This window comes from Etheostoma spectabile, chromosome 20 (genome assembly GCF_008692095.1).
Source record: "Etheostoma spectabile isolate EspeVRDwgs_2016 chromosome 20, UIUC_Espe_1.0, whole genome shotgun sequence".
In the NCBI taxonomy this organism is placed as follows: domain Eukaryota; kingdom Metazoa; phylum Chordata; class Actinopteri; order Perciformes; family Percidae; genus Etheostoma; species Etheostoma spectabile.
This window is the reverse complement of record NC_045752.1, coordinates 15,076,643-15,100,419: the sequence shown is the minus strand read 5'-3', so window position 1 is coordinate 15,100,419 and position 23,777 is coordinate 15,076,643. Positions and strand designations below refer to the sequence as shown.

At 39.1% G+C, this 23,777-nt stretch overlaps 2 protein-coding genes and 1 long non-coding RNA gene across 3 annotated transcripts in view; 1 reads left to right on the top strand and 2 right to left on the bottom strand.

Annotated features, from left to right (window-relative positions):
• Positions 1-4,112: 4,112 nt before the first annotated feature.
• metap1 (methionyl aminopeptidase 1) lies at positions 4,113-17,637 on the bottom strand. Its single transcript, XM_032500073.1, has 11 exons — positions 17,387-17,637; positions 14,003-14,054; positions 13,624-13,733; positions 12,790-12,850; positions 8,961-9,052; positions 8,780-8,863; positions 8,470-8,608; positions 7,517-7,648; positions 6,892-7,035; positions 6,713-6,778; positions 4,113-5,684 (listed from the first exon to the last, which is right to left on the bottom strand). The coding sequence occupies exons 1-11, from the start codon at positions 17,501-17,503 to the stop codon at positions 5,518-5,520; spliced, it is 1,164 nt and encodes a 387-aa protein (XP_032355964.1). The 5' UTR covers positions 17,504-17,637; the 3' UTR covers positions 4,113-5,517.
• On the bottom strand, positions 9,234-11,081 carry LOC116669939 (uncharacterized). The gene is made up of 2 exons (XR_004326914.1): positions 10,571-11,081; positions 9,234-10,515 (listed from the first exon to the last, which is right to left on the bottom strand). It is a non-coding gene; the product is annotated as an uncharacterized LOC116669939 (long non-coding RNA).
• Positions 17,444-23,777, top strand: part of eif4eb (eukaryotic translation initiation factor 4eb) — a 12,256-nt gene continuing 5,922 nt past the window's right edge. Inside the window, exons 1-2 of the mRNA XM_032500080.1 lie at positions 17,444-17,666; positions 18,901-19,004. Coding sequence (XP_032355971.1) covers positions 17,493-17,666; positions 18,901-19,004 — 278 coding nt within the window. The 5' untranslated portion in view covers positions 17,444-17,492. The remainder of the gene's footprint in view (positions 17,667-18,900; positions 19,005-23,777) is intronic.

Genomic DNA, 23,777 nt, shown 5'->3' with positions numbered 1-23,777 from the left:
AAAATACACTAAATTAATTAAATAATTCAACTGTGAATGGGGGTCATATAATACACTAAATTAATTAAATAATTCTACAAAGTCTCAACATACGACAGATAATTCAATGCACACAATAAAGAGGAATTTCAAATGATGCAAGCTCCACATGCCTGACTTTGAATACTCAATAGTATTTCTTGGATTATGTAAGATCTGTAGTGTTGGTATAAGAAAAAGTTAAACATTTAAGTGTTTATAGAGCTAAATTAAATGGTCTAAACAAATGGGTCCTTGGCTTCCTTTTTTGCATTGTTTGTCAATGGTGTCTAAATTATCTTCTTACTCAAGTGTGCATTGCAGTGTGTTCAGTGTGACAAAGGGGCTTTTGGGGGATTATTCTTTTTATCCAATTGCTGATAAAATACCTTTTAAAATGTTCTTCTTTGGCGCTCATGCAGCTGACCTTTCTGTCTGTCAGTCACCAATCTGTTAGACGATTGTGATTGGTTTAAAGAAATGCCAAAAAACCAAAGCACGTTTTTCCTCCCATCCCAGAATACTATGTGGACTAGCCAGACCTGGTTAGTCCAAGGGTTGGCAATGCGAGACTAATGAATTTGTAACTCACACTCAGATCTTTTAGAAATACCATGAAAACCTAGTGTGTCATGTCCCGCTCTGCTTTGAGGTTGTTTTTCTTTGGTTCTAGTCATTTATTCTTAGTTTTCTGTTGAATTTTCAAATATTCTCCTCTTTCTCTGTTCAGATACTCTGCTTCATGCCTTTTTCCTACTTGTGTGATTGTCCGCCCCGCCCTGATCGGTTTCACCTGTTCCTTATCAACCCTACTGTCATCTGTATTTAGTCTTTGTGCTCCCCTTGTGTCAGTTTTGGTCGCTGGTGTTCCTTGTTAGATGTTCTCCCTGGGTTCATCCTGCCATCTTTGTTCTCAGTACATTTTTTTCCCCCTTTGTTCTTTGATTTACTTTAGCTTGCTCCTTCAGTTTAGCTGCCTGCCTAACTGTCTGTTTCCTCTCCGCAACCAGCTTTTGCGTGAAAGTTCACCTTTGGTTCTATCATCCTGCCTGCTTGGTGTTCTGGGACACATAATGAGCATGTACTGCACAGAGCAAACTAGTCATTCATTTCCTACAATGAGTGCTTAGTGTCTCTGAATTGAAGCCAAGCTGTTACACAAGCATTTACTCGTACACTGAACAAAAATGTTTAGGTGAAGATTTAGAACAATCATTCTTCTGTTTTTTCCGAACTTCTAAAACTAGACCTTTTTTAACATGTACCAACACATAACCCTTTGCAATTTTTTTCAAAAAAGGTGTTTGATTCAGGGCTCATTTTACACTAATAAATGTGATGAATCTGCTCACAATCACATATGCAGACTTGCAATGACTTCTAAACACTTACTCTAATAAGTTAAAACTCAAATCGCTACTATCTCTAATTGAGCTCATTTACATACACATACATGTATTCTTTTCCCAGGATACAAGAGTGTTGACAATGTTCCCAAAGTGGTGGAGTATATAAACGGGAAGCTCAAAGTGGATGTGTCTTTGTGTCTAAATGTGTTTTTAATAGGTATTGATAGTCCTGCTATGAATGCTTTGTTTTTGTGTGTAATGAGCACACTGCACCAAATTCCAAGCAACTTAGTTGCATGGCAATAAAAAATTGAATCTTGACTCACTCTGCCCTTTAAGATCACAAATGGTCATAATCTCATGCATGCTGTAAGCCTCGATTTAAGATACATTTTAAAGTTGTATATGCTAACGTGCGTCATGACATAGTGTCTCTCTGGGTTTTGTCTGTTAAAGGCTTGTGCGTCACTGCTGCCCTCTGTTGAGGACAAAGTTAAGCTGTGATGAGACGTGTGAGGAAAGGATTTCAGAATAATTTGCACCATGAGAGTTCTTTCTTCAAATAGGAGTACTAATTCAGTCAATAATGTATTTTAAGGCCAAAAAAAAATCCAATTTTTTTTCTGTTAGCATTTGCATCATCTTTCAGTTGTACATTCAGAGGAGCCCAGGAAACCATGATCTTTTTTCAGCTCAATAAATACTCATTTCAATTCCCTGTTCAAGTGTTTTATTTGAACAATACACAGTCAGACACCTCTTTGAACTGCCCCTGATGGAACACACACATACAGTACACAGAGAACATTGTGTGTAGTAAAAACAGAGGAACCACAACAACATTATTCAGAAATGTTCTTTCATCTAGACCGAATGATTAATAAGGTAGTACAACCACAAACAACCAAATGGCATCAGTGTTGGAAGGTTGTTAATCAATGAGGTTTTTTGAGTGGCTCTTTTTGATAGCAGCTTTCACATTAAGGTCTGATGAAGTTGTGTAAAAGCATGTTGAAGACACTGCAGATAAAGAAAAATAAAAACTTGCCTGCTGAAACACTTGCAAAAGAGAACAAGGCTGGTTTTAGTCTGGTCTATTTCATGTTTCACTTTAAACGTGACTCTCCAAGCTTAGGTGATGCAGTTTCATTTAAAAAAATGTAGACTTAAGACTTGAGAGAATTACTACAACGACTTGTACTCAGCTATGTCCAACTGAGTTGGGCTAAACATGAACGGCCATGTTTCCCAACAGCTTAGTTCAAACATTAAGGATTCTTGTACACATAAGGGCCCATATTATTGAAATATTATTGAAGCATTCCTTTTAGCTAGATGGGGTTAATTGACTTCAAACTAGTTCTAAATGTTCAATAGGCCTTTTTCAAAGCACACATTTTGAAGTGTTATTAACATTCCATTTCATTTAGTGGGTATTAGGTGAGGTTTCTGCATTGTGATGACTGAGCATGTGTAGCTTTGCTTTGCCAGAACCTTCTCCAAAGTGCGCTGAAGGAGGGTCTGGCTACTCTACATAGCATTTGGGATGGGAGGGAAAACGTGCTCTGGTTTAATGGCATTTCTTTAAACCAATCAGAATAGTCATCGGCGGTGCTAAACTCCGCACAGAGCTGCTGCGAAATAGTCATGTGAGAGAAATCTCAGATTGGACAGATAGTCTAGCTAGCGGTCTCAATTTACCCTGCAGAAATCTGAGGAGCAGTCAACAATAGTCCTCGTTAATCCACCAAATTTAAAATTCCAACACAAAGAAAGAGGACGGAATTGGAATTAGTGACCAATTCGCGCGAACCACTGTTCACCAGATGGTGTTCTCTGTTCAAAGAATAAAGTTAAAAAGTCACTGTTTTCAACCACTTTTTTTTTTTTTTTTAACAGAGCGCACCATCTAGTGAGCTCAGTAAATACAGACAGTGATTCACGAAGCTTCTTTTCACCATCACTAATTAGAATAACTAACTCAGCATAGCAGCACTTTCTACCATTAAAAATCATGTCACATCTGCAAACTATTACAGACCTTATGAAAAAATCTGGCATGGGTTGACTGTCGGAAATCTGAGGATTTTGCAAATAGGGATTTATTTTACATACGTTTAGCACATTTGAAGCTTTGGTAATGTTTAATATGAACATCTGACATTTTAACATTATGGGTCTACTTTAAGACAGTTTAAGGCGGGCGCCTGCTGGGTAGCTCACCTGGTACAGCACACACCCATATGCAGAGGCTTAGTCCTTGCAGCCGGCGGGTTCAGTTTCGACCAAGTCTAAGCCGTCCTATCGACAACAATAAAAAAAGCCCGAAACAATAATCTTTAAGATGTTTTAAGACTTTTAAGGTTTGTTTAAACTACCACCAGCTTCTGACTATGCATGAATTATCTTCTACTAGTCACACCAGACCAAATACTTTATTGGCAAAGCTTTAAATAATTATGCTTATGGTCTGATAGAATTGTGTATGTTTATAGAAGCAGAGAAACTGTCATTGTAACTTCATTAAGTTGAACGTGTACAGATATAGTCACACTAGTGAAGCTTAACGTAAACGAACAGTGTCAAAATCAAATGTCGTTTAGACCATCATTGTACTCCACGGAGTTTAAGAATGCATTAAAGCTCACTGTCATTTCTACTAATAAAGACGTTGTAAATTAAACCACTTTTGGGATTTAGATAACGAAGCCAATCTATCCAAGGACAAACTCGCCCACACAGAGCTACAGAAGACTCATTTATTACTCCATTAGAATAAATACAAAGATGGCAGAGAAACGGTGATCACATTAGTCCTCTGCAAATAGAAAGAATGACTGCTGCTCACACCAGGGTAATCCCCACGTCAAGGTAAATGATGACTGTCGACGTAAGGGGAAACATCAGTTAACGTGCTTCGAGATATCCAGCATGTTTTAATTCCTAGATTCATATATTAAGGCTGCTACACCAGGGCTATTGGACACTAAAAGAGTATTCCTCAAAGCAGGATTAACAAGCTCAGCACTTGAACGATTTTATGCTCAATGTCATTCTTCTCATTCTGAATATTTATGTAGATGCTCTGTGGTCGCGTCATAATTCTCCTAGCAACCATGGCAGACATAATGAACTGGAAAACTGACGTTGCACTAATAACAGCCACGTTTAGTATATAAGGAGTTAAGAGTGCTTCTACTGGACACGTCACCAAGTAAATAAGACAGTGATAGTTGCCCTGGTACTGTGATCAGCTATCCAACAGGCCAGTATGAAGCAATACATCTTTCAAAACCAGTGCAGAAATTTCCCAAACATTTTGGAAATAGGCTAATTTTGCATTCTTGCCAAGAGTTTGATGATAAGATGAATATAACTCTTATATCAAAGAACTATTGATCTTCTCATCTAACTCTGGCTAAGAAAGCTACTATGTGGACAGCCTAAAATATATAACAACTGCTTCTAAAATGCCTATGCCTAACTCTGCTTCTGTTGTACAACAGCTGATAAGAACTGATAGATGATAGTTTTCTTTGTTGCCTAAAATCTAAACTTACATTTCTTTTGTAAAAATATGTTTTGAGTTGCTAGTTGTTAAGGTTGTGAGACTCGTTTCCTCCCATTGTCTCTACTATTGCCGATTCTTTGCAGTTCATCTCTGGGAAAGTCATATGAAGTCTGATTATGTTAGCAGAGGTTGAGAGAAAAGAAACAAAGCATGGTGTACCAGTTGGATTTGCCCTGAGCACCACACACCACAGACAACTAGCCAGTCAGTAAAATCTCTGGGTGACATGAGTTAGAGTTCAAAACAGGCCTGATGTCCAGCCTGACCGCTAAGCAAAACCAAATCTCAAATGTTTATATTTTTCCTTCAGAGGATACAGTTTTCACTAATAAAGCAATCCACGTTTAATATAAGACACATTCAAGTACTTCCATTTATTTTGAGGAACCGATATTTGATTCAAAGAACAATGAAAGCCCAAGTTAAACTGAGCTGTAGAAGTGGTGCCTCTTGTTTGAGGTGTGTGTGTATGTGTTTGTGTAAGTGTGTGTGCTAGAGTGACTGTGCGTATGTGTGAGGCCCAGAGGTGCTGGGTGTCCGTGTCTGGAAAATCCAGTCCTTGGTGCTTTCAAGTCTGGCCTACACTTGGTTAAGGAAATGAGCGCGACCGTTGTCCTCCAGGCGGCGGGTGAGGATCTCGCAGCCGGTCTCCGTCACCAGCAGGGTGTGTTCGAACTGAGCCGAGCGCTTCCCGTCTCTCGTCACCGCCGTCCAGCCATCGGGCCACGTCTCGTCTTGCCAGCCACCTGAGACATGACGCACAAACACACGGCATTGGCTTACACAGCATCAATTAAACACAAGTTGCAGAAACAGGCACTTCCAAGTCTGACATTAAATATCTGTAAGGTATGGAGTGGTTTTTAAATATTTAATCACTGGTTTTAAAACATGACGGGGCATGCTGCATTACACATAATTTAACCCCTAATGAGCCAGTAAACAGCCTCACATTTTCACTCTGGAGTGACTAGGTTTGAGTGACCTGAGTGACTTGAGGTTTGAGTCAATTTTACTTGCTTGAAAACGGTGACATTTTTTTGTTGCTCTCCTTAATTACACAGAAAATCATTCATTCCACAAGCAATAACACTTTTTAACATGTCATCTCTGGGTGGTAGATGAGACTTTTGGACACCACACTACTGCACTAATGCAACCTGGACATTTGGTTTATTTACATTTACATTTTAGCATATTATTTAAGCATTTGCACATTTTTGTTCCCCCATCCTGTACATATTCCAACATTTGTTATTTTTACTTTATTCGTATTATTATTTCATGTATATTGTATGTATGTATATTTTTCCTAGTATTTAATTTATATTTATATTTTGTGCTTTGAGACTGATTTTGCTGCTGTAACACAGGAATTTCCCATTTTTCTTGGGATCAATAAACATCTATCTATCTATCTATCTATCTATCTATCTAATTTGTGTATCTCCAAATTTTGTCAGATAAACTGAACAAGAAAGGTAACAACCTACATCTTAACCATTTAAAACCCCAAGTAATTATCTGGAAAACGCATTGTGAAAAAGCAGACAACCTCTTTCTTCATGTTATAATTGTTTTTTCCGCCCCAAAATTTATTTATTAGATTTTCCTCTTTAAAGTGCAGAACAAAAGACCTTCAAACCTTATGCTATAACATTCTTGGCCTAAATAAGAAATTGAATAACAACAAAAATAGATTAATTAAGGCAATTATAATACCATTGTTATTGTCAATGTTGACCTAATTCATACAAAAGGCAGTTACACTCACCTTCACATATCATGGGCTCAATGGTAAACACGTGGCCAGGCTTCATAACTCCAACTGCTTTATTTTCTGGGAAATCAATGAATATAGAAATCATCTTATTGGGGGAGAGCTTGTAAGAAATTCAATAGTCACTTTCATTGATTAAAAACGTGTAGGACAGCAGGGATATGACTACTTACTGGCATAATGTGGCACATTGGGAGCAGTGTGGAAAAGTCTATGGATACCGTGACCACAGTAGCTCCGCACCACCGAGAAGCCGTTGGCCTGAGCGTGCTTCTGAATGATGTTACCTAATTCTCTGTAGCGAATGCCAGGCTTCACTGTAAAAACAAAACATGATGGTTTTAGGCCTTGGAAAAATGTGTTGCAGTTTATAGTCCCATGGGCACTGAATTCTGAGGGCGATATTGCTATTTGAGAGTTTAAAATAAATAATCGGAAACCCAAAGTATTAGCAACATTTTGATAAGGGCCCATTACAGCGTTGTCCATGTTAGCTTAAAAGTTGAGATTGAAAGTTCATTCTTGACCTTGGAAACAGGACAAAAACTGAAAAATACTGTTTCAAAGGTCAAAAATGGCCATTCAAACTCAACTTGCTCTAAAATGTCCGTGGTCTCTGGTGAATAAACCATGTAATGGTGACACCGTTTCTAAAATAATTCAGATGCATCTTCTGCATTTCTGTAGTGCGATTTCTTGATAATTCCCATAGCCATGAGCATCCATATAATACTGCCGGAATCTTCTGTATGCACACATTATCAGCAAAATGAAAGAAAATCAAGCTGGGATACCTACCGGAGTCGATGGCTTGCATAAGGCATTCATATGTGGTCTGAACCAGTTTCTTTGCTTCTTCATCTACTTCGCCAATATAGAAGGTTTCGTTGAGGTCACCATGGAAACCGTTGTGGTAGACTGTAATGTCAACTGCGTAAGAGGGAAATGGGTCAGAGCCATTGTGTTACACGATAAACTAGATTATATTATGTTGAACACAAAAGGAATACGGTTATGAATAATCTGAAACATATAGGTATATATTAGGTGGACATATGCATTTATAAAACATTTAACATCATTTGCAAGGCCAAACAAAACGTGCCATTTTTAAATTGGAATTGCAAGTGGGCAAACTAGGACTTTCCCCCCCCCCCACTTAACAAGAAATATAGAGAGCTGCAGATCTGACAGGCAAATCCCCACTGGGAAAGGTTAATGAAACTATTTGTCTTGTCAGACCACGCAGTGCGAGCTGAGTTGTTGGCAAGTGCTCCAGCAGACGCTCTGAGGGGAGTGGCGGATGGAAGACATCGTCTTAGCAGAAATATTCATAAAAGAGGCTAAAATTGGCCAAACTCCTGCTGACACCATTTCAGGATGCTGGTACAATCATTTGTCATGGCAGAGGAATGTCTGCCCCCCCCCCTCTCTCTCTTTCTTTAATAAAACATTTCCTTACATCTGAACTTAGCTTTACTGTTTTTAGGACGTTTAAAAATGAGAATAGGTCAATAGTGAAAATGGGGGTGTTTAAAAACAAAAAGAAAGATCACTGTTAGGTTTGTTAGGAATGTTACATACTATCACATACAAAACCATTAAAATCACATAACAATATGGTACTGTAACTCTATTCTAACAAATAAAAACATAACGCAATCCCACATATCAGAAAAACAACTTTTGGAACCTGACGCTAGGGTCCCAAAAAGTGTTATTAGTTTAAGTCATTAGTTTAATTAGCATACCATTGAGGATATCTCCTTCTTGTAATGGTCTTCTGTCTGGGATGCCATGGCAGATGACTTCATTGACAGACGTGCAGCAGGATTTGGGGAAGTTGTAGTAGTTGAGGGGGGAAGGGTAACAGTTCCTTGCAATGCAAGCCTGAACAGACAATACATGTTGGGTATGGAGACAGAGGAGAAGGAGTTATATGTAATGAAGATGCCAAATGCAGTTGGTAAGATCTGTATGTGTACACAGTGATTCTACATCACATTAGACAGGGAATCATATTTTGTGTGTGTGTGTGTGTGTGTGTGTGTGTGTGTGTACCAGATGCACAGCATGGTCAATTTCTTCTGTTGTTGCACCTGGTTTCACTAACACGGCTGCAATGTCCAAGACTTCCCGTGCTAGCTGCAACAACAACAAAAAACAGACATGTCAAAAAACCCAAATGAATTAAATCAAAAAATGAAAAACATGACGATATGACAATGACGAGTTTTGCTACCTTGCTCACTACTCTCATGGCTTCAATGTCCTCAGGACAAAGGATCTTGATCTGTGATGTCCCCTTCAGAAACTGCTCAGACTCAGATATCCCTGTGTAAAGGAAACAAGGACAGACAAAAGGCATCATTCACACGTCAATACTCAGCGAAGCTGATGAGCCGACTCAAGTAGGACCTTTCAAAGCAGCTGTCGTACGTCTGTCAACTTTTAGACGCAGCATCAACTTTGGCTGATTGGACAGATTTAAATACTCCTAATCGATTGTGTTTTCACATCATAAGTGACAGTTCACAATTAAGTCATTTGGTAGTGAGAAGGCACAGACATCCTAATTCACCACAGGCTATTTTCAACTAATACCGTATGCAGTTTTAGTAAGAGTATACCATGTGGATGGATTATATCAAGCCATTGTATTTACCTTTATTATTAACTTTACCTTCTGGGGTGTCTGACTCCTGGCAGCTTAACACACAGTACACAATTAATACAATTCCAGACCACGAGTACAGAGGAGATTTTGTTTTCACTCATGAATTTACAGAAACACGTCTAACTGCGTGTCAATCACTGCTCAGGTACACACATTCATTCTCCTTCATAGAGTGAGGGGTTTAGGAGACAGTTTTGGCTTTAGCAGAGGGGGGGGGGGGGGGGGGGGGGGGGGGGGGGGACTGAGAAGTCATCAATGTTTAAATTCTTTGGCTAAGTCCTGGATCTTCGCAATCCAACCTACAGCCCCTTTACATGATCATATTTTGGTTTTGGTTTTATGCTTTGCCATACTGGTGATGTTAAATATTTATTGTGATCAATTTTTAACAATAAAAGTAAGTATAGTATAGGGCTGTGCAATTAATCGAAATTTAATCGCGATTATGATTTCAGCTCCCAATGATCACAAAAACAGAATAATCGAGAAAAACTATTATTTGGCTCATCACGTTATTTTCTCGTGTTCTGAAATGAAAAAATAAAGTTGTAATAGGAAAAGTATTAAGGGAAATTTCAGATGTTTTTTTTTTGTTACTGTTGAATTATTTAGCTTTTTCCACTGTTTAAGTTTAATAATTGCAACATTTTTCCAGAAGTTAAGTAATCGTGTTAAATTATTGTGATTTCAAAATTATGTTTTTTCGATGTTTTAGTTGCTTATACCAACATTTGTCACTTCTTTCAACACTCATCATTTCTTTCCTCTTCAAATGCTATAAAATTGAATAAACCACCCAAATAATTTATTTTGCTTGGGAAGAGTGTTGGATATAACCCTCCACGTTTTTTGTTTTTGATCATTTAGTTGAAAGAAAACTCAAATTTCTGATTTAGAAACATTGTGAAAATGGGTCAAAATTGACCCACGGACAACAGGAGGGTAAAATAATTTCACAAACAAGTTTTGTTATTTAACTTGTTTGTTTAATCTGCATTCATTCTACCCACACTGACCGCAAATTACCAGGAAAAGTAAAGGATCTTGTGTCACAGCAGTGGAACTCTTTGCTTTTAGATTGCTTGAACATTGTCTTTTAAATCCCTCATCAAAACTAAATCTTTTACTTAAGGCCTTCTTCTAGTAATTATAAATTAGGGAGGTTTTGTTACAACATGCTTTTAACTTAAATCACACATTTCTAACCAATGTAAAAGCATGTTTCAGTGCTATGGTACTATGGACAACTAGCTGCTCCTGCACAGAACAAGTTACAGCATCAGCACCTGAGCAGAAGCAGACTCTAATGACACTTGCGCTGTCTACTCAGAGGAACAGAGCAGGGCTGTTAATTTTATATATGGAGAAGAACAGAAGCACAGGTGTCAGCGCAATCACCTTGGCAACACATTACCTGCAATTTAGCTGTAGATTAAACACAATCAAATCATAATTGTTAGACTGAAAAGCACATCAGGACAGTACTTAAATACATGTTGTTCTAGGCACTGGAGTCATCAACAATTCGCTGATCTATAATTTATCAACTCAACAAGATGATTGCTGCATGAACACGAACAGTTGCCTAGCAACACAGACTTTAGACAGGTTTGCATACAAGTCGAATACAGCCCTGCTTTTGACCTGCAGAGCCGACAGGGTGAGTGCAGCAATCAATTAGACTTCACTTACGCTTTGATACAGCTGCTCAGAAGAGAAGAAAGGTATGAGAGAATCAGATTGGGCACATTATAATGTATTCATAATGGCATACAGTTAATTAGACGTAAAAAGAAAAATCAGTTCAAGATGTGACTTCAGCTCGATAACAATGCCACATTAAAAAAAACATTAGCTTGTAACGTTTGTGCTTCGGTCCCTGACAAGGCCTCACAGGAGAATGAAAGAGAACTGTAACCATGACTACCTGAGTATGGATTTATGCAGTCAGATGACAAGGATGTAGAGGTTGCCATGGTTGCACAATGAATGACTTGCTCAGAGAAACATACGTTAACAAGCCAGGTTACAATTATAGGTGTGTAATAATTAACACACAAAAGGCAGACTGGTCATCAAAACATACTGCAATAAATGTGAAACCCTCAATGTCAAAAGATCAGACGTTAGTGGGCTGTTTAGTAGAGAAAAATGGATTGCAGTCATTGCAGTTTAAGGTTTAAAACATTAGAGTAGAGAGAAATGTCATTAGGAGAAAGGCATCTACATAAAGTTGACTCTTGCCTGTTAAAATACTAAAAGAGGAACTGCATGTGCATACCACTCAGCAGAAATCAATTTTAATAAAAGTAATACTGGATCAAATAAAATCCAGTCAAATGATACTAGCAGTAACAATCCTACAGACAATACACGTCTCATTCTGCAGCGGTATACAGACGTCAGCCACTTGCTCAACAACGTAAGAGTGAAGATGCGTGGAAAGAAAAAACAGCTCTACCATTACACAAACTGGTGACAAAGCATTGCTAGTTACAGTCACAAAGGAGTAGCTTTCACTCTCAATTGCTCAAGAAAACTGGGGTGGTCTTGTTCTTCATTAAGTTCTGTCTTCAGCATTGCCTACAGGGGTGCAGATGCTCAGACCATCCTGTTTGTACAGACTTGTTTAGCCTACAGCACAAGACATATCAGCTTATCTGTGTATTCACGCAGAAAGTTAAAAAACATGCATGGATGACCGCTTTGTCTCCTATTGTAACGCACTCAAACAGGCCTTTAACAGCTTGCAGCTCAAAATGTGCACTCACATGCTATCAAATGTTTGCCACCACCAATGGCTAACTGTTCTGTTGAAGTCATCTAAAAAGATCTGTGAATCTCAGGTGTCATTGGGCACTCTTTACTCTGCCAGTAGGCAAGACATTTGATTGGTTCAATAATTAGCTTTGCAAGACAAAAGGTGAATCATTCTGAGAATACATCGTACCCCATCGCCTACAGGCTGACCAACACACACTACTGCACTTTTACAAAACGTCAACCAACTCTGGTAGGATGAAAAAAAGAAGAAAGAAAAAAACTTAACCCATAGTCTTTCAAAAGCGATTTGGATAACAATGGCTTTCCCCAACACTAACACTGCAGTGTAAATGTCGCAGAGCAACATTGGCAGTGGAATGGCAGTGGATGGTAGTATGGGGGGATTATAAATACTTTTTATAGTTAAAATCTCAGATTTTTGCTTTTTTTCTCATGACAAAGTTTTTCTTGTGATGCCACGATGTTATGGCATTGGTTTTTATTTCAACAACAAAACAAGCTACAGTACAATTGCTGTTTTGTGTATTTTACCATGTCAAAAAAGCATCCCAAGTGATGAGCCAATGTGATCAACAAAGAATCTATTTCCTTGAGAAAGAAGGACAGTTACCTCTCGGATGATCAGCATAGTCAGGTCGTTGGATGTCACCGGGCACGGGCCTCATGGGAGTCTACACCAGGGGCCAAGAAGAGGACAGAAACGTTATGGCATTTACATGACACATTCAAAGCATATATACACTGACAAGTATCAGTGTATGTTCCCTGTTTTGTATGGTGCTGTGTGTGCCAGTGACTGTTTATCATCTCTGAGGATAAGTGGGTCATCACAACTTTGGCCACTCACCCTCTTCTCTACACATTGCTTATTTAACACTACAATATAGATCTTGCACACTACTCTGCGCAATAACTTTTTGCACCTTAAATCCCACTCCATGTATACTCTTCTTGATAATGTCTTGTTTTCTATTTTTATATATTATGTTGACCTGTGCTTATATGTATATAGTGTATCTATTTGTGTTTACATGTCTACTTGTTGAATATATATAGTGTTAACACCTACCAAAGTCAAATTCCTTGTGTATGTAAGTATGCTTGGCCAATAAATCTGATTCTGATTAATTTAATATCCAAAGCCTGAAACCTTTGAGTACAGTGTACCTTTTAGCTAACAGAGTGCACAGTTGTGTCACAAGGGAGAAGTTTTACATTTGAAACATTGTTATAAAACATTGTTAAAAAAAGTCATATCATTGTTACGGCTGTGAGTGGTAAATGACCGGGAGACTTGTGACAAAAAGGTGCAAATCAGTTTAGCACCACTAATTTAGAACAACCAATTGGAGACAAAAATGGTTGTTATTGCTTAAGCATGTCTGCATTCATAATAAATCATACATAGCAAAATGTATGCCATCATTTATTAACAGCAACTTACAAGTGGGTAGTAAGGGTGTAGTTTTCCTGTGTAGCGGTAGCCCGGCCATGGGTCCGTGTTGATGTCATTCTCCACACAGTTCTTAGATTCATTCTGGTTCTTGTCCTCCTCTGACAAAACACAGCACAAGGTATCTGAAGCATCTGGCACCACTGTGTTAGCTCACAGTAAAGGGAGATCATCTGTTCCTGACGTTTGTCACGAGCGCTAATTGAACACCATGTAGCCTATAGGTTCAATTGTTGGTTTCTAAAACCTCAACTTGTCTATCAGTACTATTAACCAAAACAACATGCAACTTATTCATATACTGCGATAGCTAGAGTGTCCACCACAGATGTTCCAAAGTACAGAACTGACAATGATCAGTGATACATACTTGCTTTTTTGTGCAGCAACTTGTGAGACACCCAGCTCCCTTTGAAACATTCCTAGACATGAAAACAGAGAAGAACTCTAAATGGGGATGTACATTAACAGAGAGACAGATCTATGGATTTGTTATTATTGATACAGTACAGATTATGCTCAAGAGTACACTTAACTAATGTCTGACAATCCCATGCATGGTTACCAAATTTGTTCTAATGCATAACCCTTTCAAACACAACCAAGAACACAATGTTTCTTGGTTGCACATTGACAGATATTGCATCGTAGTACTCTAAAGATAGATACTTTCACAAAAATATATCTGTATGTATCCTTGAGACAATCATTTAGAGTCTCTACCATGTATTGCTATTTCAATGGTGTGTGCACCTTTATTGGAAAGTCAACAGCAGAGAGAGAGAGGGGAAATATAGAAAGCAGGGTCAGGTTACACACCCAAAAATGCAATCACAGCAAAAATGTCTTGTCAAATACCATGGCACCACAACTTAAACTGCCACCCAACCTAACTATTTACAGGTAAAAGCCAGTAAATTAGAATATTTTGAAAACTTGATTTATTTCAGTAATTGCATTCAAAAGGTGTAACTTGTACATTATATTTATTCATTGCACACAGACTGATGCATTCAAATGTTTATTTCATTTAATTTGATGATTTGAAGGGGAACAATGAAATCCAAAATTCCGTGTGTCACAAAATTAGAAATTGTGTAAGGGTAAATTTTGAAGACACCTGGTGCCACAAACTATCGATGATTAACTCAAAACACCTGCAAAGGGCTTTAAATGGTCTCTCAGTCCCGTTCCGAAGCCTACATAAACATGGGGAAGACTTCAGATTTGACAGCTGTCCAAAAGGCGACCATCGACACAATTGCACAAGGAGGGAAAGACACAAAAGGTTATTGCTGAGGAGGCTGGCTGTTCTCAGAGCCTGTGTCCAAACACATTAATAGAGAGGCAAAGGGAGGAAAAACTGTGGTCAGAAAAAGTGTACAAGCGATAGGGATCACCGCGCCCTAGTCAAGATTGTGAAAAAAAACCCATTCAAATGTGAGGAGATTCACAAGGAGTGGCCAGCTGCTGGAGTCAGTGCTTCAAGATCACCACCAGAGACGCTTGAAAGACATGGTTTTCAACTGCCGCATACCTCGTGTCAGCCCTGTTGACCAAGAAACAGCCGAAAAGCGTCTCACCTGGGCTAAGGAAAAAAAAGAGCTGGACTGCTGCTGAGTGGTCCAAAGTCATGTTTTCTGACGAAAGCAAATTTTGCATTTCCTTTGGAAATCGAGGTCCCAGAGTCTGGAGGAAGACAGGAGAGGCACAGGATCCACGTTGCCTGAAGTCTAGTGTAAAGTTTCCACCATCAGTGATGGTTTGGGGTGCCATGTCATCTGCTGGTGTCGGTCCACTCTGTTTCCTGAGATCCAGGGTCAACGCAGCGTCTACCAGCAAGTTTTAGAGACTTCATGCTTCCTGCTGCGACCTGCTCTATGGAGATGGAATTTCGGTTCCAACAGGACTTGGCGCCTGCACACAGCGCAAAATCTACCCCGCCTGGTTTACGGACCATGGTATTTCTGTTCTAAATTGGCCAGCCAACTCCCCTGACCTTAGCCCATAGAAAATCTGTGGGGTATTGTGAAAAGGAAGATGCAGAATGCCAGACCCAAAAACGCAGAAAGTTGAAGGCCACTATCAGAGCAACCTGGGCTCTCATACACCTGAGCAGTGCCAGAACTCATCGACTCCATGCCACCCGCATTAATGCAGTAATTGAGGCAAAAGGAGCTCCAACCAAGTATTGAGTATTGTACATGCTCATATTTTCATTTTCATACTTTTCAGTTGGCCAACTTTCAAAAACTCCCTTTTTTGTATTAGCCTAAGTAATATTCTAATTTGTGACACACAGAATTTTGGATTTTCATTTGTTGCCACTTCAAATCATCAAAATTAAATGAAATAAACATTTGAATGCATCAGTCTGTGTGCAATGAATAATATAATGTACAAGTTACACCTTTTGAATGCAATTACTGAATAAATCAAGTTTTTCAAAATATTCTAAATTTACTGGCTTTTACCTGTATACAACGTTTGACTCAGAGCCCTTCTGTAGAGGAGCAATTGCGGTTTAATGTTCAATGCTTTATTGACAGAGACCTTTTCTAATGTAGTGGCTGCTGCAAGAAAACGTAGCTTCAAAGCAGAATCCACAACCTTTATCAACAGGATATTCAACTCTCACATGTGACTCATCAATTTAATTAATTATTTGTAGTTGTCACATGAAATTGTAAAAGTTAGAATTAGAGTGAAATGTATCCCATCAGCTCTTTCAACTTATGCATGATTCATCATGAAGCAGAAGGTGGCCGTCGGATCCAAACACAGAAAAATAGTCCCCTGGTTGAATGGCACCGGTACTCAGGATCCAGCAAAGTCTCAGCAAAAGGACACAACAGCTCCCGACATGCCACTGGAAACCGACGCAGGCATGGAGGCCACCCAGCTCACCATCGGGCGCCTGCACATTGGCCAGCAGGATGCCCAGCAGAGAACTAGCAGTTAGTGTATTCCTCCACGCCTGCTTCGGTGGCCGCTCTAATGTAGAGATGGACACATAGATGGCCTTGCTTGTCTACATAGTCGTGATCGTAGCCATAGGTCATTTCCATCTTCACCTTTTCCTCCGTTTACTTCGATGTTTACATCTGTTTTGGATAGTAGCTAGCTTCTGTTGAGCCCTGAAGGGCTTCCACTATGTATGAGGTATTGACGATAAAGAAACCCATCTTTAAACTGACTGATTTGTGAGTGGGGTTTGGTCTCGTAAAAGAGAATGTGCCAGGGTGACGGTCAAGCACTGTGCCACCGCACTTCACAACTTATCAAGACATGCAGTCTAGCTATAGCACTGCTAGAATACCTTGTTCCTACTCAATAAACATGAATACACATTATTTGATATTAATTTTAAGCTTACAGCCAAAAACACCACACTAAATGCTTTTCATTTTGAGCATGGACAATGTATCACTCACTTTAGCTAATCAGCCAACAGTTAGCAAGCTAATGTTAACGTTAACATTACCCCTTGGCCTACAGTTAACGCTACGGAAATAGCACCAGTTACAATTGCTGAGTGCACTATTCAATATATGCAATCTGTATAACATTACGCAGCCAGAAGGCACCTGTTAACGTTAACCAAATATGTTATTAGCGGTTTACAAAGCATCTAACGTTACACATGTCTACCTAGCATGACAGTTAACGTTAGCAGCCTCGTGATAGGACAGAGGGCCTAGGTGTGTGTCTACAGCCGACGTTTAAACCGGAGAAGCCGAAAAAGCAGCGGTACCTGTGAACAGAAATAGGAGCCTTGAATACCAAGCTTGATACATGTGGGACACTGAAGTTTGGCGTCTTGGCCGCAGCCATCTGTCTCACACTCCCTTCTAGCCTCGATGCTCGCCATGCCTTCGTCCGCAGGAGGGGTGGAGTCGCAGAGAAGCAGCCAGCCAGCGACTGCTCACAGCGCATGTCCGCAGCTGGGCCGTCACGTTGGACAGTTCGGCCCAATCGTCCAATCAACGGACACTTTCCAAACAGAGATTTGTAAGATGGCGACCGCCGAACCGGTGAGCACTTTCTCTAAAGAACATATCAAAACATTTAGGGGGATTCTTGCTTTTATTATAGAGCAAGTTTACATTTAAAGTTTATGTCTACCTTTACACATCCGTATTCAAATATAAATTGATAGTTGTTCCAATCATACGTGCCGTTTTGACTAGTTTAAAGAGTGTCTTCTGTGCCACGACCTAAGCTTAACAGAGGAATGCTTGTGAGTCGAGATCTCCCAACTTTAGGCTGACGTTACAACTAACCGACGTGCCGTTCACCTTTGCCAAGTTCCATTGCCAAATTAGTGTGTTTGCTATTAATTAGGTTAACCGCAGAAGTACATACCCGAGTGACTATTATTCAAGACATGTGTGATTATTATGAACCAACAGTAAATTCGGCATGTAGCTAATATAGCTAAGCCACTAAACAGAAATAGCAGTTGTTTTTTGTAGCTACAACTTCACTGTCAAAATTGGTTGACAGTGCTCTCTGACCTCTACGGTGCAACGTTAGCTAGCTACTTAGCAAGTGGCTAAGGTTAACGTTAAGTTAAAAAAAATGTTGTTATTGTTTTTTCAAATAAACACTATCTGGTGTATAAAATGCATGCCAAATAGAAGACTATGTCCATTTTTGTTGGTTGTTGTAAGGTCATGTCATAATTTAGGGGATACATTGTTCCAAGCAAGCAACTTAACATCATTGTACAACTTTAAAAAAGCATATATATGAATGGAAATTGGTGGTGTTATTTCCGCTAATAACTAAACCTCTTGGGAATAATAGAAACGTGTTCAATAATTAGGTTGACTTTACCACTTTTCGAAATTACATGTCGCCTTTAGTGGGAAACGTAAAATGTTAGCAGTAAAGTTAAAATTAGTTTAACTCTAGCTTCGCGTAACAAATGTGTACCATATGTTACATCGGGTTTCACTTGTGAACGCTTACGTGACGGATTTTTTTTTTTTTTTTAACGATAAAGCAAATTCATTTGGGAGAAACAACACTTGTTTTGTCATATTGGCTCTGTTTAAATTGTATCTAGTTGCCATGGCTGAAGGGTTTACTTATGCAACTTAATCAACAACTGGAAAGTTGTTGCTCAAGAGATTAGACGCCATGTTACTGTTGCAAGATTTTTTCCCTAGTTAGTTACACTAGAAAGTATGGTCATTTGCACTGGGGATAGAAACTACTGCCTACTTTCCTTAAATGCATCCCCTCTACCTTACTACTTTTTAGGAAACCAACCCAAGTTCAAATCAGCCTGATGAAGATGGAGCTGAGGAGACTGGACAAGAGATTGTGAACCCAGAGGCCTACATCAAACACCCCCTCCAGAACAGGTTAGAGTTGCGTTTTAAAATGCATTTGAGAAAGTCTGTTTGATTATGGCAGTAATTAGACTGCACATATTATTTTTTAATTTATGTAGCAGATAGGTAATGGCTGAACAATCTCTAAAGCAGTACAATCATATTCGCTCTGTGACATTAAAGAATCTAGTTTTAGTGCTGCTTACTCTACTGTATACTTTTATATAGTATACTAGTATATCTATATTATGCTAACAGAAACAAACAAAATATTTATAAAAAAAACGTTTCAATTTTGGGATAAGTTAAGGGTATAAGTTTTTGGATCATTTTCAGGATTTCCCTTTGCCTTTAAATAAATGTTTATGGCTAGCTATCTAGTGTTTTTTTTTATGCCAACATTTTTTAACACAATTCAGGTGTTCCAGCCTAAGAAGGAGTTGGTTGAATTATGAACGCGCACTGTGGAAGTAGCCCACGTTCTAATGCTTCTGCAGTGATGGCTCAACCAACTCATTCTTGTTGGTTATAGGCTGGAAGACTGTTTGTTATAGTTTGTGGTGCAGGTTGGCACAGTTTTTTTGACTGCGTTTTTACAGTGTGTTCAGAGGACAGGGAGCTTGTGGATAGTGAGGAGATGTTTGCTGTATGTGACAAAAAAAGTGGTAGCCTAAAAAACGTGTTACATCGCTTAGAGCACCTTTTAATCAGCAAGTGGATTCACAGAAAATGAACTGGCAACAATACTTACAGTGGGGCTCGAATGTTTGGGCACCCCAGATAAAATTTTTTATTAATGTGCATAAAGAAGCCAAGAAAAGATGGAAAAATTTCCAAAAGTCATCAAATGACAGATTAGACATTTGTATAATATGTCACAAAAAGTTAGATTTTATTTCCATCATTTACACTTTTAAAATAACAGAAAACAAAAAATGGCGTCTGCAAAAGTTTGGGAACCCTGCAGAGTTTATAGCATGCATCGCCCCCTTTGGAAAGCTGAGACGTGACAGCGTGACATGAGGCTTGTTCGAGATGAGCCAGGTCTGCGCAGAATCGATCACCGGCGATCGGCGCCCGTTGCATGCCAGTTAGATTTGTGTCTGACTTGATCCCGACTTGCTCTGACGTCATCCACACGTGGGCAACGGAAATCTCACGAGAACAAGGTGGCCGCAGTTCTGAGACGCAGGCGGCGCAGTTGCTTTTTAACGAATGCAAAAGCCAGGCGGACCCAGGCGGACCCAGGCGGACCCAGAGCATGCTGGGAAACGCCAGCTTCTGAGCTGTTTTAACACCTGATTGGTTTACAACATGATGACGTTTTATCTAAACTTGTTATGGTTTTTGAATCTGAGGGATTTTAATTGCTATTTGTCTGATTTAAAGACTTATTCTGTCCAGAACACATGTTGTGTGACTGATAGTTACGTTTAGAAGTCAGAGAGACTAAATCTGGGCAGATCACGTATCATCTACAGTGTGTTGTTTATTAAAATCAGCAACAGATCGCATGTAGAGCACTTTGACAGCTACTCTGTCATAATTAAAACAACTTGAGACTGTGTACCAGCTGATATGTGGGTCTGATTATATTTTATTAAATCGGAATCGCACCACAGTGTTTTTGTCACTTCCTGTTTAGCCTGAAGGCTGCTGGAATCGGCTGGAAACTGTCCGACTTTACCGCAGCTTTTTGTCACCGCCCCCCGCTGCTGCCGCCTGCTCTCGTCCACTTTACAGGCGAGGCGCAGTTCATCTCGAACGAGCCTATGGATTGTTCTCAATCATCGTCTGTAAAGACCAGGTGAAGTCAATCTTAAGGTTTTAAAGGCCCAGACTCATCTGACCTTGCCCCAACAATCAGCACCATGGGTTCTTCTTAGCAGGTGTCTAGAAAACTGAAAATAGTTGACGCTCACCAAGCAGGAGAAGGCTACAAGAAGATAGCAAAGCCTTTTCAGATGCGAATGTTCTCTGTTTGGAATATAATTAAGAAATGGCCGTCATCAGGAACAGTGGAAGTCAATGCAATATTTTTAAGACCAAGAATAATATCAGACAGAACAGCTCGCAGGATTGTGAAAAAAAGCAAGTCAAAACCCACGTTTGACTGACTTGATCCATCCAGAAAGACCTGGCAGACACTGGAGTTGTGGTACACCATTCCACTATAAAGACATCCTCGTACAAATATAGTCTTCATGGAAGAGTCATCAGAAGAAAACCTCTTCTACGTCCTCACCACAAAAATCAGCGTTTGAAGTTTGCAAATGAACATATAGACAAGCCTGATGCATTGTGGAAACAAGTTCTGTGGACCGATGAGGTTAAAATAGAACTTTTTGGCCCAAATGACCAAAGGTACGTTTGGAGAAGAAAGGGCACAGAATTTAATGAAAAGAACCTCTGTCCAACTGTTAAGCATGGGGGTGGATCAATGATGTTTTGGGGTTATATTGCAGCCAGTGGCCCAGGGAACATTTCACGAGTAAAAGGAAAAATGGATTCAATAAAATGTCAGCAAATTTTGAACGCTAACTTGATGCCTTCTGTGAAAAAGCTGAAGTTAAAGAGAGGATGGCTTCTACAAATGGATAATGATCATAAACACACCTCAAAATCCATTGTGGAATACATCAAGAGGCGTAAACTGAAGGTTTTGCCATGGCCTTTGCAATCTCCTAACTTCAAAATAATTGAAAATCTCTGGATAGACCTTAAAAGAGCAGTGCTTGAAAGACAGCCCAGAAATCTCAAAGAACTTTAAGACTTTTGGAAGGAAGAATGGGCGAAGATACCTCAAACAAGAATTGAAAGACTCTTGGCTGGCTACAAGAAGTGTTTCTAAGCTGTGATACTTGCCAAAGGAGGAAGTACAAGGTCTGAAATCTGCAGGGTGCCTAAACTTTTGCAGATGCTGTTATTTTGAAAGCGTAAATGTTGGAAATAAAATCTAAATTTTTGTGACATATTATATGAATGTCTAATCTGGCATTTGATGCGTTTGAGATTTTTCCATCTTTTCGTGGCTTTTTTATGCACATTAATACAAAATTTTACCTGGGGTGCTCAAACTTTTGAGCCCCACTGTATAATCGATTATTTCAGTGTTTCGGTTGTTAAGTCAAGCAGAAAGTCTACTGCTTTTCTCAGTATTGTTTAATAGCTAATTGAATATTTTTGGGGTTTTGTACTGTTGATGTTTGAAGACAGCACCATGGGCTTTAAAAACGTGTTATGGACATTTTTGACTTAAATCAAAAAAACAAATTGATTAAAGAAGTCATAGACAGATTAATTGGTAATAAAAATACTATTTTTAGCTGTAATAATTGCTTTGGTTTGCCTCTTGAATTGAAATGCTTTTAATTGACACAATATGGGTTAAAAATGTAATTAAAGTGAACATTTGCTATTTGCTTAGACTTTCACTTTTGAGGCAAAACAGATAAATCACAAATATTGGCCTTTTTCAGATACACCAGTGTCTGATCGCCCACTGGTTGCACTGGGCTGCACTCAGATGTGAGTGTGTGGAACTGTATAAATGTAAAGCTGGAATAACGTATGAATCATCAACTACAAAGAAAAGAAGTGTTGTTTGATCTCTAAGCATTGTTCAAGAACATAATGACCCCACCTCCACACAACTGAGTGGAAGGCACATACAGAAGTAAAAGCGAGATAAACTGACCAGTCATCAAAAACAATGTTCACCGAGAGAAAGCTGAGCAATTTACTAAATGGTCTGTGCACAGTGCATAATAAAGACAATGTCAAAATAAAATCATCATGAGTGACTGATTACTTATTGGTCATTTATATAATTCTTGGCCTAATGTAAAAACTAATTTGATATACAAAAATATATTGTATATAATTTTTTATATTGTACCTGTAGTTCGTCAGTCAGTTGTTCAGGCTAGCTGTATTACTTGTGGCCCCGATTTCTGTGTGTGTGTTTTCATTTTCTTCATGTGTTAAAGTGGATTTTCTCTCACACTCAAAACAGAAGCAGTCTTCCGGGTTGGAGAGCCCCCCCCCCAGTAAAACTTTGATTGTCTGTGATAGTCTTATGACCTGTCCAGAGTGTTTCAGTCCCTTTTCTCTCAATCTGTAACCGGATAGCTTCCAACTCCCTACTATGCAGAATACAAATAAGCAACGATTGAATATTTTACATACATTTAAATTCCACATGGATATTTATGTCAAAGGGTCAAATAAAAATATAAAAAAAGCTCAACAGAAAGTCTGTCAGCTAAAGGAACCGTTGGACCATAAACACTTGACTGGTGTTTCACAGCTGAGCTGTAAGGTTTGAAATACATCGGTGGCATTTTAATTTAGCAACGTATTCCCACAAAGGACAATTAATTGGATAAATTGGTACAGTCAGGGTTTGTGCTACATGAGGCTAACCCTGTAGAGGTTAATCTAAGAGACTATAAAAATATGTGTTGCCTCAGTTTATGGCCTACAATCAAATATTTTACCAGACAAGTTAACAAGGAATACACAAACGTGTCATAAACTGAAGCTCACCGACTCTTGGATTGTTGCTCATCAGACGTTCTGTCATACATATACAATGCCACTCAATGGAATTACTAATGTGCATCAGTTACCTTATTCCATTTTCTTGCATTCATTTGGACTGTGCTCTCATTTAACAACGCAACCCAAAGCCATTGACAGACAAGCTGCTTTAAAGTCTTTGTATTAGTGTCAACTGCCACAGTTTTCTTCATTATGCTTCAACCCAAAGAGCTTAAAGCAGTCACTGAGCCATTAGAGGAT

Excerpts from the sequence above, each read along its gene's own strand:
- metap1 (XM_032500073.1), bottom strand. The coding sequence starts at position 17,503 with ATGGCGAGCATCGAGGCTAGAAGGGAGTGTGAGACAGATGGCTGCGGC. Across the intron at positions 13,734-14,002 it reads GTTGCTGCACAAAAAAGCAA|AGGAGGACAAGAACCAGAAT; the intron begins GTATGTATCACT and ends GTGTTTTGTCAG. Across the intron at positions 9,053-12,789 it reads CTATGCTGATCATCCGAGAG|GGATATCTGAGTCTGAGCAG; the intron begins GTAACTGTCCTT and ends TCCTTTACACAG.